This window comes from Piliocolobus tephrosceles, chromosome 6, assembly GCF_002776525.5.
Source record: "Piliocolobus tephrosceles isolate RC106 chromosome 6, ASM277652v3, whole genome shotgun sequence".
NCBI lineage: Eukaryota > Metazoa > Chordata > Mammalia > Primates > Cercopithecidae > Piliocolobus > Piliocolobus tephrosceles.
The window spans coordinates 146,895,497-146,910,840 of NC_045439.1; the positions used below are offsets into that span (position 1 = coordinate 146,895,497).

The 15,344-nt window shown below is 39.0% G+C and overlaps 1 protein-coding gene across 5 annotated transcripts in view; it reads left to right on the forward strand.

Moving 5' to 3' along the window:
* The window catches only part of MGA (MAX dimerization protein MGA), a 109,087-nt gene that overhangs the window by 51,166 nt on the left and 42,577 nt on the right, over nt 1-15,344 (forward strand). For 4 of the 5 annotated variants that reach the window (XM_023198369.1, XM_023198374.1, XM_023198372.1 and 1 more), the window contains exons 8-10: nt 1,875-2,536; nt 4,618-4,963; nt 14,173-14,399. In XM_023198369.1, the coding sequence (XP_023054137.1) occupies nt 1,875-2,536; nt 4,618-4,963; nt 14,173-14,399 (1,235 nt within the window). The remainder of the gene's footprint in view (nt 1-1,874; nt 2,537-4,617; nt 4,964-14,172; nt 14,400-15,344) is intronic. The other variant, XM_023198373.1, reaches the window with a different exon arrangement.

Genomic DNA, 15,344 nt, shown 5'->3' on the forward strand with positions numbered 1-15,344 from the left:
GCTAGCGCATTGCCTGAGCTCAGGAATTTGAGACCAGCCTGGGCAACATGGTGAAAACCCCTCTCTACAAAAAATGCAGAAACAGCCAGATGTGGTGGCACATTCCTGTAGTCCCAGCTACTCGCGGGGCTGAGGTGGGAGGATCACTTGAGCCCGGGGAGGTTGAGACTGCACTGAGCCGGGATCACACCACTGCACTGCAGCCTGGGTGACAGAACAAGACGCCGTCTCAAACAAACGAACAAAAACCCAACTAAATTTTATACCCCTCTTTTTGTGGTCTTCCTTCTTCTCTAATGTTTTGTATCAACACTACAGGCATTCCAGTCTCTCTCCCTCACTTTTTAAGGATGGGGTCTTGATCCATCGCCCAGGTTGGAGTGCAGTGGTCCAGTCTCAGCTCACTGCAGCCTTGACCTCCTGGGTTCAGGCGATTCTCCCTGCTCAGCCTCCAGAATAGCTGTGAGCACAGGTGTGCGCCCCCATGCCTGGCTACGTTTTTGTAGAGCTGGGGTTTGCCATGTTGCCCAGCCTGGTCTTAAACTCCTGAGCTCAAGAAATCCACCCGCCTTGGCCTCACTAAGTGCCAGGATTATAGGCATGAGCCCCTGTGCCCAACCTCACTATTACAAATAATCTTTTGGCATTCTGTTGAGGCCTGCTTTGATTTCTTTTTTTTTTTTTTTTTCCCTGTTATGTGGTTTTTTTTTTTTTTGGAGATGGAGTTTCACTTTTGTGGCCAGGTTGGAGTACAATGGTGTGATCTCGGTTCACCACAACCTCTGCCTCCTGGGTTCAAGTGATTCTCCTACCTTAGCCTCCTGAGTATCTGGGATTACAGGCATGTGCCACCACGCTCAGCTAATTTTGTATTTTTAGTAGATAACGGGTTTTCTCCATGTTGGTCAGGCTGGTCTCGAACTCCCGACCTCAGGTGATCTGCCTGCCTCGGCCTCCCAAAGTGCTGAGATTGCAGGAGTAAGCCACAGCACACAGACTCCCTGTTATGTTTTTACTTATCTTTGGTCTCTTTAATCAGGTCAAAGATTGTCAAAGATTGATGATTCTTAGGTTAAATACATTGTTAGCACTTTGTAAAAAGTAGTGCCTCAATAAATAATATAATGTGATAATTTTAGGGTAAGACATAATTGTAGAGAATGGATTTTAATTTTTTGTTTGTTTGTTTGAGACAGAGTCTTGCTCTATTGCCCAGGCTGGAGTGCAGTGGTGCGATCTCGGCTCACTGCAAACTCCGCCTCCTGGGTTCGCATCATTTTTCTGCCTCAGCCTCCTGAGTAGCTGGGACTACAGGCGCCAGCCACCATGTCCGGCTAATTTTTTTGTATTTTTAGTGAGACGGGTTTCACCGTGTTAGCCAGGATGGTCTCGATCTCCTGACTTCGTGATCCGCCTGCCTTGACCTCCCAAAGTGCTGGGATTACAGGTGTGAGCCACCGTGCCCGGCAAGGATTTTAATGTTTTTAGTGCCCAAGACTAGAGAATAGATTTTAATGTCAGTAGTATCTGAGACTCATTCTCTTCACTTGGTTTTATTTATCTTTTCTTTCTGAGGAGGGATGGTGATGGTTTATTTATTAATGTATTTATTTAAAAAAATTTTTTAAAATTTTTTAGAGACAGGGTCCTCGCTATGTTGCTTAGGCTAGTCTTGAACTCTTGGCCTCTAGTGATCCTTTTGCTTCTTCCTGCCAAAGTGCTGGGATTATAAGTGTGAGTCACTGCCCGCTAAGGGATAGTTTAGAAGATTCAGTATTTTGTAGCTCAATATTGTTGGCCTTTTTAGTGTTTTTGTGGAGATTCATAAATCTGCCCTAGATTTCTTTAAGCATTTTGTGTTTTCTTATTTCTAGGTGGAAATTCAGAAAGTTCACTGAAAAATCGTTCTGCTTTCTGTAGTGATAAGCTAGATGAATACTTGGAAAATGAAGGCAAGCTGATGGAAACAAGCATGGGTTTCTCTTCTAATGCTCCCACATCTCCTGTGGTGTACCAGCTTCCCACTAAGAGTACCAGCTATGTACGAACACTTGATAGTGTACTAAAGAAGCAATCTACTATTTCCCCTTCTACCTCTTACTCTTTGAAACCTCATTCTGTACCCCCTGCCTCTCGAAAGGCAAAGTCTCAAAACAGACAGGCAACTTTCAGTGGCCGAACTAAATCATCTTATAAGTCCATTTTACCATACCCTGTTTCACCAAAGCAGAAATACCCTCATATGATTCTGGGAGATAAGGTTACCAAGAATTCTTCAGGTGTCATCTCAGAAAATCAGGCGAATAACTTTGTTATGCCAACTTTAGATGAAAATGTGTTTCCAAAGCAGATTAGTTTGCGGCAGGCACAGCAGCAGCAGCAGCAACAGCAACAGGGAAGTCGTCCTCCAGGCTTGTCTAAATCTCAGGTGAAGCTAATGGACCTGGAAGACTGTGCACTTTGGGAAGGAAAACCGAGGACGTATATCACAGAAGAGCGAGCAGATGTATCCTTAACAACTCTACTTACAGCTCAAGTAAGTAGCTGCTGTTTTCTGGAGGTATATTAGTACTTCGCTAGAAAGAGTGAGGTTAGTGAGGGGACATGGGAACGGTAGTTTTTGGCAGGATGATCAGCTAGTTTTTAGCATTTAGAACCTTAATGGGAACTAAGACTACGTCTTCCCGGTTTGTTCTTTACCAACCAGACACTCAGGTGTAGATTCCTCCTGCCAGCAGAGGGAGACAGTACAATTGTACTTTTGAATAACCTCTGTGCTGTCTAAAGGCTGATCGTTCTGAAAATCTCTTAATTTCATTTTCCAACATATGGGCAAGTACATTTGCTGATCTTGTTAAAACAACTTTGAAGATCGTGCTTTTTTTTTCTTTTTTTTGAGATGGAGTCTTGCTCTATTGCCCAGGCTGGAGTGCAGTGGCAGGATCTCAGCTCACTGCAACCTCTGCCTCCTGGGTTCAAATAATTCTCCTGCCTCAGCCTCCCGAGTAGCTGGTCTATAGACACATGCCACTGCACCTGGCTAATTTTTGTGTTTTTAGAAGAGACGGGTTTTTGCCATGTTAGCTTGACTGGTGTCGAGCTCCTGACCTTAGATGATCCACCTGTCTCGCCTCCCAAAGTGCTGGGATTACAGGAATGAGTCACCATGCCTGGCCTGAAAATTATGCTTTTAAAAGACACTAAATCCCAGGAAATTCAAAATTAAAAACCTACGGAGAAAAACCTTTATCTTTTGTGAAATTTTGTATTAATACTTTTTCACTTATTTATTTTTATTTTTATATTTTAAGAGTTTTATGGCAAGGGATGCAGGAAGGAATTTTTGATCTGTTGATGATATACCTATCTTAGCAGCCTCTGATACATATGAAATGATACCACAGCTTATTTATTTATTTATTTGACAGTGTCTCACTCTTGTTACCCAGGCTGGAATTCAGTGGCATGATCACAGCTTACTGCGATCCTCCCACCTCAGCCTCCTGAGTAGCTGGGGCATATAGGTGCGCACCACCATGCCAGGCTAATTTTTTTTTTTTTTTTGAGACGGAGTCTCGCTCTGTCGCCCAAACTGGAGTGCAGTGGCCAGATCTCAGCTCACTGCAAGCTCCGCCTTTTGGGTTCACACCATTCTCCTGCCTCAGCCTCCTGAGTAGCTGGGACTATAGGCGCCCGCCACCTCACCCGGCTAGTTTTTTGTGTTTTTTAGTAGAGACAGGGTTTCACCGGGTTAGCCAGGATGGTCTCGATCTCCTGACCTTGTGATCCACCCGTCTTGGCCTCCCAAAGTGCTGGGTTACAGGCTTGAGCCACCGCGCCCAGCCTAATTTTTTTATTATATTAAAAATACAAACTGGGTTTTGCCATGTTATCCAGGCTGGTCTCAAACTCCTGGGCTCAAGCTGTCTGCCTTCCTCGGTCTCCCAAAGTACTAGGATTACAAGTGTGAGCTACTATGCCTGGCTTTTCCATTAATTTTTTTACTTTCCATTTTGTAATTCTGTGACTGAATTCTGGAACTAAAGATCATCAGATGTTGGAACTAAATGCAGATTGTTTTATTTGTTATTAATCCTTCATAAAGACTTTTATTTATGTATTGTCCTATTCTTTTTTTATTAATTACCTTAGAATTGGGACCAGCAAACTTTTTCTGGTAAAGGGCCAAATAGTAAATATTTAAGGCTTTGCAGACCATACACTCTCTAGCAGTTACCGAACTCTGCTGTTGTAGTTCTTCAGACGGTATGTGTATGAATTAGCCTGGCTGCATTCCAGTGAAACTTTATGACACAGGCTGGATTTGGCCCATGGGTCTCATCCTTTGTTAATCTTTGCCTTAGAACATTATGTATAATTTATATTGAAAATAAATCCATCCTTGATCGTTTGGCTGATAATTGTCTGTACTAAGCATTAGAATGGCAGATTGTTTAGAGCCCTGGTTATATTCATGTTCTGTCCTTTGAATCGGCATTAATCCTGTGCTGTTAGTACTTAAAGTCAGAGAGTAATTTAGTCCAGTGTATGACCATAAATTGTTGGTGGTGTGGGGGAATGGTTTAGTGGAATTACAATTTTCTACTTTGACTTTAGGCATCCCTCAAAACTAAACCTATCCACACAATTATAAGGAAACGAGCCCCTCCCTGCAACAATGACTTCTGTCGACTGGGTTGTGTATGTTCCAGTCTAGCTTTGGAGAAGCGCCAACCTGCTCACTGCCGCCGACCAGACTGCATGTTTGGTTGTACTTGTTTGAAAAGAAAAGTTGTACTTGTTAAAGGATCCAAAACTAAGCATTTTCAGAGGAAGGCTGCTCTTCATCGAGATCCAGTATTTTATGATACTCTGGGAGAGGAGGCAAGGGAAGAAGAAGAAGGAATCAGGGAGGAGGAGGAACAGTTGAAAGAGAAAAAGAAGAGAAAGAAGCTAGAATACAGTGAGTATTCATTGAGAGTTAAAACTGTGCCATATCAGTTTTTGGAAAAGTATGGTTATTTTAGAATAATACAATCTACCTTAATTCTGATAAATTATCCAATAAGAGCTTTGAGACTTCTTATTATCCTTACATGCTCTTTCTGACTGGCTGTCTAGATGCATACACACACACACACACCTTTTTTAGGTTGAATTGTTCTCTGAAAATTGCTTTTTTGTGCTAAATTTAAATCATACTGTTACTTGGTTTTCTAAAATGCCCTTGACCTTTGAGTTTCTTCCGTTTTCTGGATTGTGTGCATATGCGCGCACACACAGACACACGTATGTTCCTTGGAAAGACTACAGATGATCCATATAATGCATCATGTTTTCTAAAAGGAGAAGTTTGCAAAAAGACCCTCTGGTCATGGTTGAAGATTTGGGGACAAAATAGGAGTGTGGTAAAGCTTGAACATCATGTACTGTGTTGAAAATTGGGGGTTTTTTTGGTGGGAGAGGATAAAATATGATGTAGATGTAGACCCAAGTTATATATTATTTCATTATTGATTTTTTTCGTTTGTTATATCTTTGTATTTTGTTCAAATGTGTTGATGATTTTACCATATAATTGAAACAGTTTTCTTAGTTTATCAGGGGATTAATACTCCTTTTTTGGCAATTTATATTTATATTTCCTGTTGCTCTGTACTCATTTCAATCAGAGATGATGGTTAATATTTCAGTGTATGTTCCATCATAAGGTCATGTTCTGCTTTCCACGTCAACAATTGTAGATCTAATGTATAATGTTAGTTTTAATGGCTTCATGTTGTTATAATCCCTTTGGTTGGATAGTTAGCCTTTTTGGGTTTTCTTTATTATAAACTGTATGGTGATGAACATCCATGTTCAGGATAGGCTATTAAAAGTGGAATTGTTGTGACAGTGCGTACATGTTAAACATTTGTAGATGTCATTAGAGTTGTACCAACTTTAAACGTATGCCAGTAGTCGGATACTGGCTGGTGCCAGTTTTCTGTTCTCTCTTTTTTTTTTTTTTTTTGGAGACAGAGTCTTGCTCTGTTGCCCAGGCTGGAGTGCAGTGGCATGATCTCAGGTCACTGCATCCTCCACCTCCTGGATTCAAGTGATTCTCCTGCCCCAGCCTCCTGAGTAGCTGCGATTTTTTGTATTTTAGTAGAGACGGGCTTTCACCATGTTGCCTAGGCTGGTCTATGAACTCCTGAGCTTAGGCAGTCTTCCTGCCTCAGCTTCCCAAAGTGCTAGGATTATAGGCATGAGCCACTGTACTCAGTTTTCTAACACTGAATATTTTAAAACTTTTTAAACTGTCATATGGATAGGCAGAAATTGATATTGTTTTAGATTTGTATTTCTTCTGTGATAGGTTTATTGACCATTTATCATAAACTTTTTTTCTGTAAATTGCCTTATTGAATTCTTTGCTAACTTTTTTTGGAGTATGTTTTTTTCCTTTAGTTTGCAGAAGCTTTATTTTTTCTAGGTTGTAATTTTGTAATTTACATTTTCTTTCTTTTTTCTTTTTTTTTTTTTTTTGAGACGGAGTCTCGCTCTGTAGCCCAGGCTGGAGTGCAGTGGTCAGATCTCAGCTCACTGCAAGCTCCACCTCCCCAGGTTCACGCCATTCTCCTGCCTCAGCCTCCCGAGTAGCTGGGACTACAGGCGCCCGCCACCTCGCCCGGCTAGTTTTTTGTATTTTTTAGTAGAGACGGGGTTTCACTGGGTTAGCAGGGATGGTCTCAATCTCCTGACCTCGTGATCCGCCCGTCTCGGCCTCCCAAAGTGCTGGGATTACAGGCTTGAGCCACTGTGCCCGGCCGTAATTTACATTTTCATTTTGTTCAAGGTTCCCTCCCCCACTGCCCACCACCCCCAGTGAAAAAAACAGTGATAGTTAAACTTGGCAGTCTCTTTATGGTTTCTGTCCTTTTTTTTTTTGAGACAGAGTCTCTCTGGAGTGCAGTGGCACGATCTCGGCTCACTGCAACCTCCGCTCTCCCAGGTTCAAGCAATTCTTCTGCCTCAGCCTCCCAAGTAGCTGGGACTACAGGCGTGCGCCACCACACCTTACTAATTTTTGTATTTTTCGTAGAGATGGAGTTTCACCATATTGGCCCGGCTGGTCTTGAACTCCTGACTTTATGATCCGCCCACATCGGCCTCCCAAAGTGCTTGGTTTCTGTCCTTGAAGTCTTGTGTAGAAAGTCTTTCTCTACCTTGAGATTATAAAAATATTTAATTATATTTCTTCTAGTACTTTTTTTGGACTAAAAAAATAAGTTGTTAATATATCTGAATTTATTTTATGTGAGATTTGTAGTAGGGAATCACATTTCCCCCAAATGCCTAGCCAGTTGTACCATCACTTATTGAGAAATATACTTTTCCTACTGAATTAAAATATCACCTGTAATATAATAAATTAAAATATATTAATGCCTGGATCTCTGTCTGGCCTCTCCTGTTTTGTGACCAGTGCCAGCCTATTCTTATTTCTATTTTAGCATTTAAGTGAGATATAGTGTATTTATATACCTAAATGATCTTCGTGTAAATAAGAATTCAAAGGTTTAAAATGTAGCATAGTGTAGATTTATTAGTTTAGTTCTATCCATATCTCCTTACTGAGTTTACTCCCTTCTTATGCTTAAGACAATGCATTTCCATTTCAAAGCAACAAAAATAAGATACAGAAGCCCACATAAGCAGGAATACTGCTTACCTGTTAGGCTTTACTGCTTTTTGATTATTGTCTTCATCCTTTGTCCTATCCTTGACTATAATTAAACACCAATAGCCAATTATCAAAGTATTTTTTGGTTTTCTTACTGGTACAGTTCATTATAAAAAGCAAAGCTTGGTATTCCCTATATAGGAGCCATCAGTTTTCTTGTGCTGTTAGGGAAGGATGAAAAAGGAGGGATGATATTTTTGTTAACAACTGATACGTAAAAGGAGTAGGAATAGGAAAGAGTTCTTAGAGGTAAACATGTTGCCAATACCAAAAATGGACAAAGGAAAAAATATAAAAGTTGGAAAAGTTGAAATCCTTTAGTATGTTTTTCAAAAAGATAGGTGGAAACTGAGGGGAAAAGAAGTAAGTTGTGAAATTGAGGTATAAGCATTTTATTTAGAATGATTGAGTGTAACCACTAAAAATAAACATAAATAGTTAAAAGTAGTCACTTGTGGTCACTGCCACACTGGGTATGATGGAAGATTTGTTTCTTTTTATATTCTTTAGCACAGTTTTAATTTTTTTGTGTGTTTTTGTTATATAATTAATATATAAATAAAAAAATCAGTATTCTCAATGCATAAAATCTTGGCATTTAATACTTTTTTTTGTCATTGTAACAGACTTAAAATTTTTTTTGTAATCGTTTAATCCATTGCTGAAAAAAAGATGGGTGACATTATTGGACCCTCTTATGCATGACACTCTGTGAGTGTTCTATCATTTAAACCTGCAACCTTATATGATAAGGAGGCTTCATTCTCCGTTTTACAAATGAGCTAATTGAGTACTTAGTGACTTGTTCTCCAAGGTCATAAAGATACTAAGTGAGTTGTAGGGTACTGCCAAGTTCTCATGCTTTTTCTGCCTTGTAAGGTTATAATTTCTGAAATTTTAATTCTGCCTCCTTGTTGTAGACCCATTTGGCCTTTACTTTTATCACCTGGTTATCCTTTAGTTTGTCAAAAAATACTGCTGGCCTTGCAGTGGTACTGTGCCTAGCTGTTGTGGGTAGTACCAAGGGAAAGAATAAAACCTGACATTTCTGTTTTCTTAGCCCACTTTATATACCTATAAATTAACTATATAAAGAAAAAAATCAATAAAATTGGTACTTGTAGCCAGACTGAGGAATAAAGAGAATATACTAATTACCAATTTTAGGAATGAAAGGTGACTTCAGACATTGAAAGGATGATATGGCAATATTGTGAACAACTTTATGACAGTAAATTGGACAACTCAAATGAAATGGAGAAACTTTTTAAAATACACAGGTTACAAAACTCACCCAAGAAGAAATAGATGACTGTTTAGCCTTATACTTATTCAAGAATTGAACTTGTAGTGGAAAACACTGCAATAATAATTCTGGTCTGAGTTGCTTCACTGTTGAATTCTACAAAACATTAAAGACTAAATCCCATTTGATACAGTCTTCCATAATAAAATGGTATCATCTTGTGAGACTAGCATTACCCTGATATTCAATCCATAAAAAGACTTTATAAGAAAACTGTAGACTGATAACCCTTATGAACATAGATGTAAAATTTCTAAATAAAAGTTTAGCAACTCAAATCCAACAATATATTTAAAGGATACTGCATCATGGCTAAGTGGGGTATATCCTAGAAGTGTGGGATTTGTTTAACATTCGAAAAATCAATCATTATACTTTGTCATTACAATGGATTTTTTTTTTTTTTTTGAGACAGAGTCTTGCTCTGTCGCTCCGGCTGGAGTGCAGTGGCCGGATCTCAGCTCACTGCAAGCTCTGCCTCCTGGGTTTACGCCATTCTCCTGCCTCAGCCTCCCGAGTAGCTGGGACTACAGGCGCCAGCCACCTCGCCCGGCTAGTTTTTTTTTTTTTTTTTTTTGTATTTTTTAGTAGAGATGGGGTTTCACTGTGTTAGCCAGGATGGTCTCGATCTCCTGACCTCGTGATCCGCCTGTCTCGGCCTCCCAAAGTGCTGGGATTACAGGCTTGAGCCACCACGCCCGGCCTACAATGGATTTAAAAATAAGACCATATAATAATCTCAAGATTGATCTATCACACTATAGTATATATATGTAGTATAGATATATGTAGTATTATATAATTAGGTTCTTAAGAAATTTAAAACACCAGTTTGTGACAAACACCATTTGTCAGGGCAAACACAGATTGCAGGTAGCCCTGGAGCTGAGGAATAGCTTTGATTTTTTGTACAATTTGTGAGTCCACAACTTTCTCATCAATCTTGCACTGCTCTGTAGTCTTGTAGTTCTCTTTTTCTGTGTCAGAGATCTCACCTTCCTGGTATCTGGGCTTCTGTAGCTGCTGCTTGAAGTGAGCATCAATAAGATGTTTTGGGATTTTTACATTGCTGATGCTAATTTTGGTTGAGGTGGCAATGACAAATTTCTGGTGTGTTCAAACTCCACCTGATTAAGAGATATTTTTGAAAGATTGACAAAATTCATTTCTGGTGAAAATTCTCAGCACTCTAGGAATAGAAAGGAATTTTCTCAACTGGATAAAAGAATCTTTGAAAAATATTACAGTTGACATATTAATGATAAAAGACTTATTGTTCTCTCCCAAAGACTGGGGCATTCCCAAAGATTACCCACTTTTACCACTTCTGTTTAACTTTATACACAGGAGGTCCTAGCCGGTGCAGTAAGGCATGATAAAGAAAGAGGTATCCAGATTGGAAAGGAGGAAGTAAAAATTGGCTTTGTTCGTGGATAGGAAAATCCTAGGGAATCTACAAAATAAGCTACTAGAACTGTAAGTCATTTTAATGAGGTTGCAGCATACATTATCAGTATGCACCATGTTTGTGCATATAAACAGTGAACAATTGGAAATTGAGATTTAAAAAAAAACCTTTTAAAATAGTATCCAAAGAGAAGAGACACTTAAGGATAACTTTGATAAAAGATGCCTAAAACCTATATACTAAAAACTACAAGACATTGCTGAGAGTGATTTTAAGAGGCCTAAATAAATGGAAAAATATATTGTTTTCATTTATCAGAAGACACTCTTGGTAAAATACTTTTCACAAATTGGTCTGTAGATCTGCAGATGCTATTCCAATCGAAATCTTAATAGGCTTCTGGGGGATAGAAATTGGCAAGTTTCTAAAATTTTTATGAAAAACAAAGGACTTAGAGTAGTTGTAACAACTTTGATAAAGAATGTACCTGGCCATGCATGGTGGCTCATGCCTGCAATCCCAGCACTTCGGGAGGCTGAGACTGGTGAATCATCTGAGCTCAGGAGTTCATGACCAGCCTGGGCAACATGGTGAAACCTGGTCTCTACCAAAAATACAAAAAATTAGCCTGGTGTGGTGGCATGCACCTGTAGTCCGAGCTGCTTCCGGCTGAGGTGGGAGGATCACTTGAGCCTGGGAGGCAGAGGTTGCAGTGAACTGAAATCATGCCACTGCACTGCAGTCTGGATGACAGAGTGAGACCCTGTCTCAAAAAAAAAAAAAGAAAAATTAATGTTCTAAATTATGGTGACATCATATGTTGTAATTAGTAAATATGTCCGTATGTATAAAATACATATTAGGGATTAGAGATAGAAATTTGATTTAGATATGAATATTTGTGTAATTTTCCATGTAACAGATTAAATGAGATAATTTATATTAATGAATTAATATATTTAAATTGATAACAATTCAACATTTTTTATTTAAAAAAATAACTAGCTATCATTAAGTGAATCCTTTTTTTATAGGAAGGGGAGGGACTGAGAAAGGGTTCTGGAATTGATAGCACTGTTCTATTTCTTGTGTTTATGTGGATGTATAGTTCTTAATATGTATTGAGCTGTATGTTGTTTATGTACTTTTTAAATAAATGTTATATTTCATTATAAAGATACTCAAAATGCCTACAGAAATCAGAGGAAGAGGAGTATGGTGCGTTAGTGTGCTGTATTAGCATGGCAGTTGTTGTAGGTCTTCTAAATGTAATGCTATTCATTTATGGTGCAACTACTATGGACACTTCTAAGAGGGAGGAGGTGGGATAAGGCAATTAAAACAAATCCATCTCTCTCAGAGGTTACTGTCATTTTGATAAAACAAGTGTGTGGTGAAAAGATACATATTTATTGTAATTTTAAGTCCCACAAGTAACTAAATTCCTGTAATGTTTTAAGTGTCATCAACAAAAGGCTTACTGAGAAGCCAGAAGACAGAGTGATAAAGCTAGGGGACTTGGGGAAGGTAATATATATTAGGAGGCATTTCAGTAGAAATGAGACCATTTCTTTGTTAAAACTGATTTCCATTCTTGGTTCCTGTCAATGAATATGTGCTACTGAGGTTCTTCCCTTAATTCCACCTTTTCCTGCTGAGTGTTGTTCTGTTTTTTTCCTGAGTTTCAGGGAAAGAGTAGGGGAATCTCTAGTGTCATTATAAGGGGGAATGAAGAGGTGCTGTATCTTGAATCCCAGGCTGTGAAAAGGAATCAAGTGAACAGTGGGCCAGTGAGTGTGAGGGATCAGTATCTTGTTCTTGCCTTTGTGAGGAGTCTGTTTTCATGGCTTCAGTTCTACTAGTCTCTGCCAATGATAGTCCTGATTTTTAATTCCCGTGCTATTTTATTTATTTACATATATTTTTGAGAGAGAGGGTCTTGTTCTGTCACCCAGGCTGGAGTGCTGTGTCTTGATCATAGTTAACTGTATCATTGATCTCCCTGGCTCGAGCTATCCTTCCATCTTAGCCTCTGGAGTAGCTAGGACTACAGTTGCATGCCACCATGCCCAGCTAAAGCTTTTTATATTCTGTAGAGACAGGGTCTTGCTATGTTGCCCAGTCTGGTTTTGGACTTCTGGCCTCAAGAGATCCTCCCACCTTGGCTTCTGTATTGGGATTATAGGTGTGAGCTACTGCACCTGGCTCCCTACCCTATTTTTAGTATGTTGTTGTCCTTCCAATTTAAGACATCTCGTAAACAGAACTGAACTCTACCCCTCTCAGCTAGCTCCTTTTATGAACTCCCCTATTTATTGGAAGCTCCATTTCTCATTTTTTTCCCATTCTGGTGACAGATTAACCATTTCTTACTAATTCACAGTTGAAATTTTAAAATTGTCTTTGATTGCCTGTGAGAGATTAAGAGAAATACGAATAATCATTCTTGGCATCTTAAGAGGTTTTGTGTGTGTGTGTGTGTGTGTGTGTGTGTTTTAAGTACTGTACTGTGTATTTTGTAGCTATTATTTCAAAAAGAAAAGATGAAAAGGGACCTTTGCTTAGTATAATGCTTAGTTTATGGAGGCTTAGAAAATCCTTAAAAGATTATTGATAGAAGTCCAAGACGTCTTGCTTGCCCTAAAGGTGCTTTTGTTTTTGTCTTATAATTAATATGTGTATAAAATAATTAACTACACTGAATAAGAAAGTTTTTACTAAATGTGTGGTAGAACCTCTTAATACCACTTTTGCTGGGAGGGCAAACCTCAAAAGACATACTTGTATATACTTACTACACATGCTGCTACCTATTTCCTTTCCTGTTTTTCCTCTTAAGCACCTAACCATATTCCAACACATTTTCCTTATTCGTCATATTGCCTGTCTCATCTTACTTCCCCCAAAAGCTACCTGAGGGCAAGGATTTTTGTCAGTTTTATTCATTGTTGTATCTGCAAAGTCTGATACGTAGTAGAAATTCAAATATTTGAATGCATAAATGAATATTGGTGGCTCATAACTATTATCTGGCACTTTGGGAGGCCAAGATGGGCGGCAGATCACTTAAGGCCAGGAGTTTGAGACCAGCCTGGCCAACGTGACAAAACCCCATCTCTACTAAAATATAAAAATTAGCCAGATGTAGTGGCGTATGCCTGTAATCTCAGCTACTCAGGTGGCTGAGGCATGAGAATCTCCTGCACCTGGGAGGCAGAGGTTGCCGTGAGCCAAGATCGTGCCACTGCACTCCACCCTGGGTGACAGAACAAGACTGTCTCAAAAAAAAAAAAAAAAGGTTTTTTTTAGTAAGATCTTCTCTGACTCTGCTAAATATAATAGCATCGCCCTTTTAATTCTTCATTCCTTAATTACCTTGCACTGTTTTTCTACATGGCTTACCATTACTTGATAGTATATATTTATGGGTTTGTCTTCTCCTACTTGATTTTAAACTCTGAGGGCAAGAACTTTGTTTTATTCATAGCTGTGTTCATTCTAGTGCCTAAAACAGTATCTGGTTGATAGCTGGTGTTCAACAAATATTTATAGATGAATAAATTAAAGTATATGAATGCAACTAAATGCCCTTTTTTTGAGGGGGTGTATCTACTTGATTGTTTTAACGAGTTACTGCCTTTTGTGAGGGAGCATATTTTGTTTTGTCAGTGCCTCAGCATTGATCGTTTGTTGCCAAAAGCACCTAAAATCTTACCCTTCTTTTTTGTTAAGCTATATGTGAAACAGAGCCTGAACAGCCTGTTCGACATTACCCATTATGGGTAAAAGTAGAAGGTGAAGTAGATCCAGAACCAGTTTATATCCCCACACCTTCTGTCATTGAGCCTATGAAACCATTGTTATTGCCTCAGCCAGAAGTTTTATCTCCTACTGTGAAGGGCAAACCGCTCGCTGGAATTAAATCTGCACGGTCATATACTCCCAGACCCAATCCCGTGGTAAGTTTGGAATTTAATCTTTTATTATGAGTTACCAAAGTCACATGTAAAGATGATGTGTTTAAACCAAATTTTTGGTTGATATTTTGTGAATCATTTTGCTTTCAGTAATATGTTTATAAGACATTTTCCTTTGTGATTTAATCAGTTTAGTGCTGGCACTTTAAAAATGTCTTAAAAGTAGAAATGAGTAGTAGTAGTTTTAAAAAACAGCCATCTTCTCTTCAAGAAGCTCATAGAAAGATGGGCTTTTTTACATGACTTGGAAAAAGTTTTTAAAGATACTACTCCTGTATTGTAGAATATTAATAGTCAAGATAAGCAGTATATATTATTAGTAGAAAAACATTAGGAAAAAGCTTTTAAAAGCAAATTTTAAAATGCATAGTAATATCAGTAGAGTTGAAGATTTAAAGTAACAGTTGATATAATATGACTGTAAAGACTGGTAGGTAAAAGTAGGAAGTTATTCATTGTGTTAATGGCTTAAGCAAGTCTTATTATCAAATCCATGTATCCTACTAGTCCATTAGATTGAAGAAAAATCCTATACTACGATGCTACTGAATATGTTCTCTGTAGCAGAGCTATTATAGCATAAAACTGTTTGTTTCTGGCCTGTGATGGAATAGGCAAGGGTAGACTGGGCGCGGCGGCTCACACTTGTAATCCCAGCACTTTGGGAGGCTGAGGCGGGTAGATCACCTGAGGTCAGGAGTTCGAGACCAGCCTCGCCAACATGGTGAAACCCCGTCTCTACTAAAAATACAAAAAATTAGCTCTGTGTGGTGGCTCATGCCTATAATCCCAGCTACTCGGGAGGCTGAGGCAGGAGAATCGCTTGAACCTGGGAGGCGGAGGTTGTGGTGAGCTGAGATTGCGCCACTGCATTCCAGCCTGGATGACAGAGCAAGACTCCATCTCAAAAACAACAACAAAACCTGA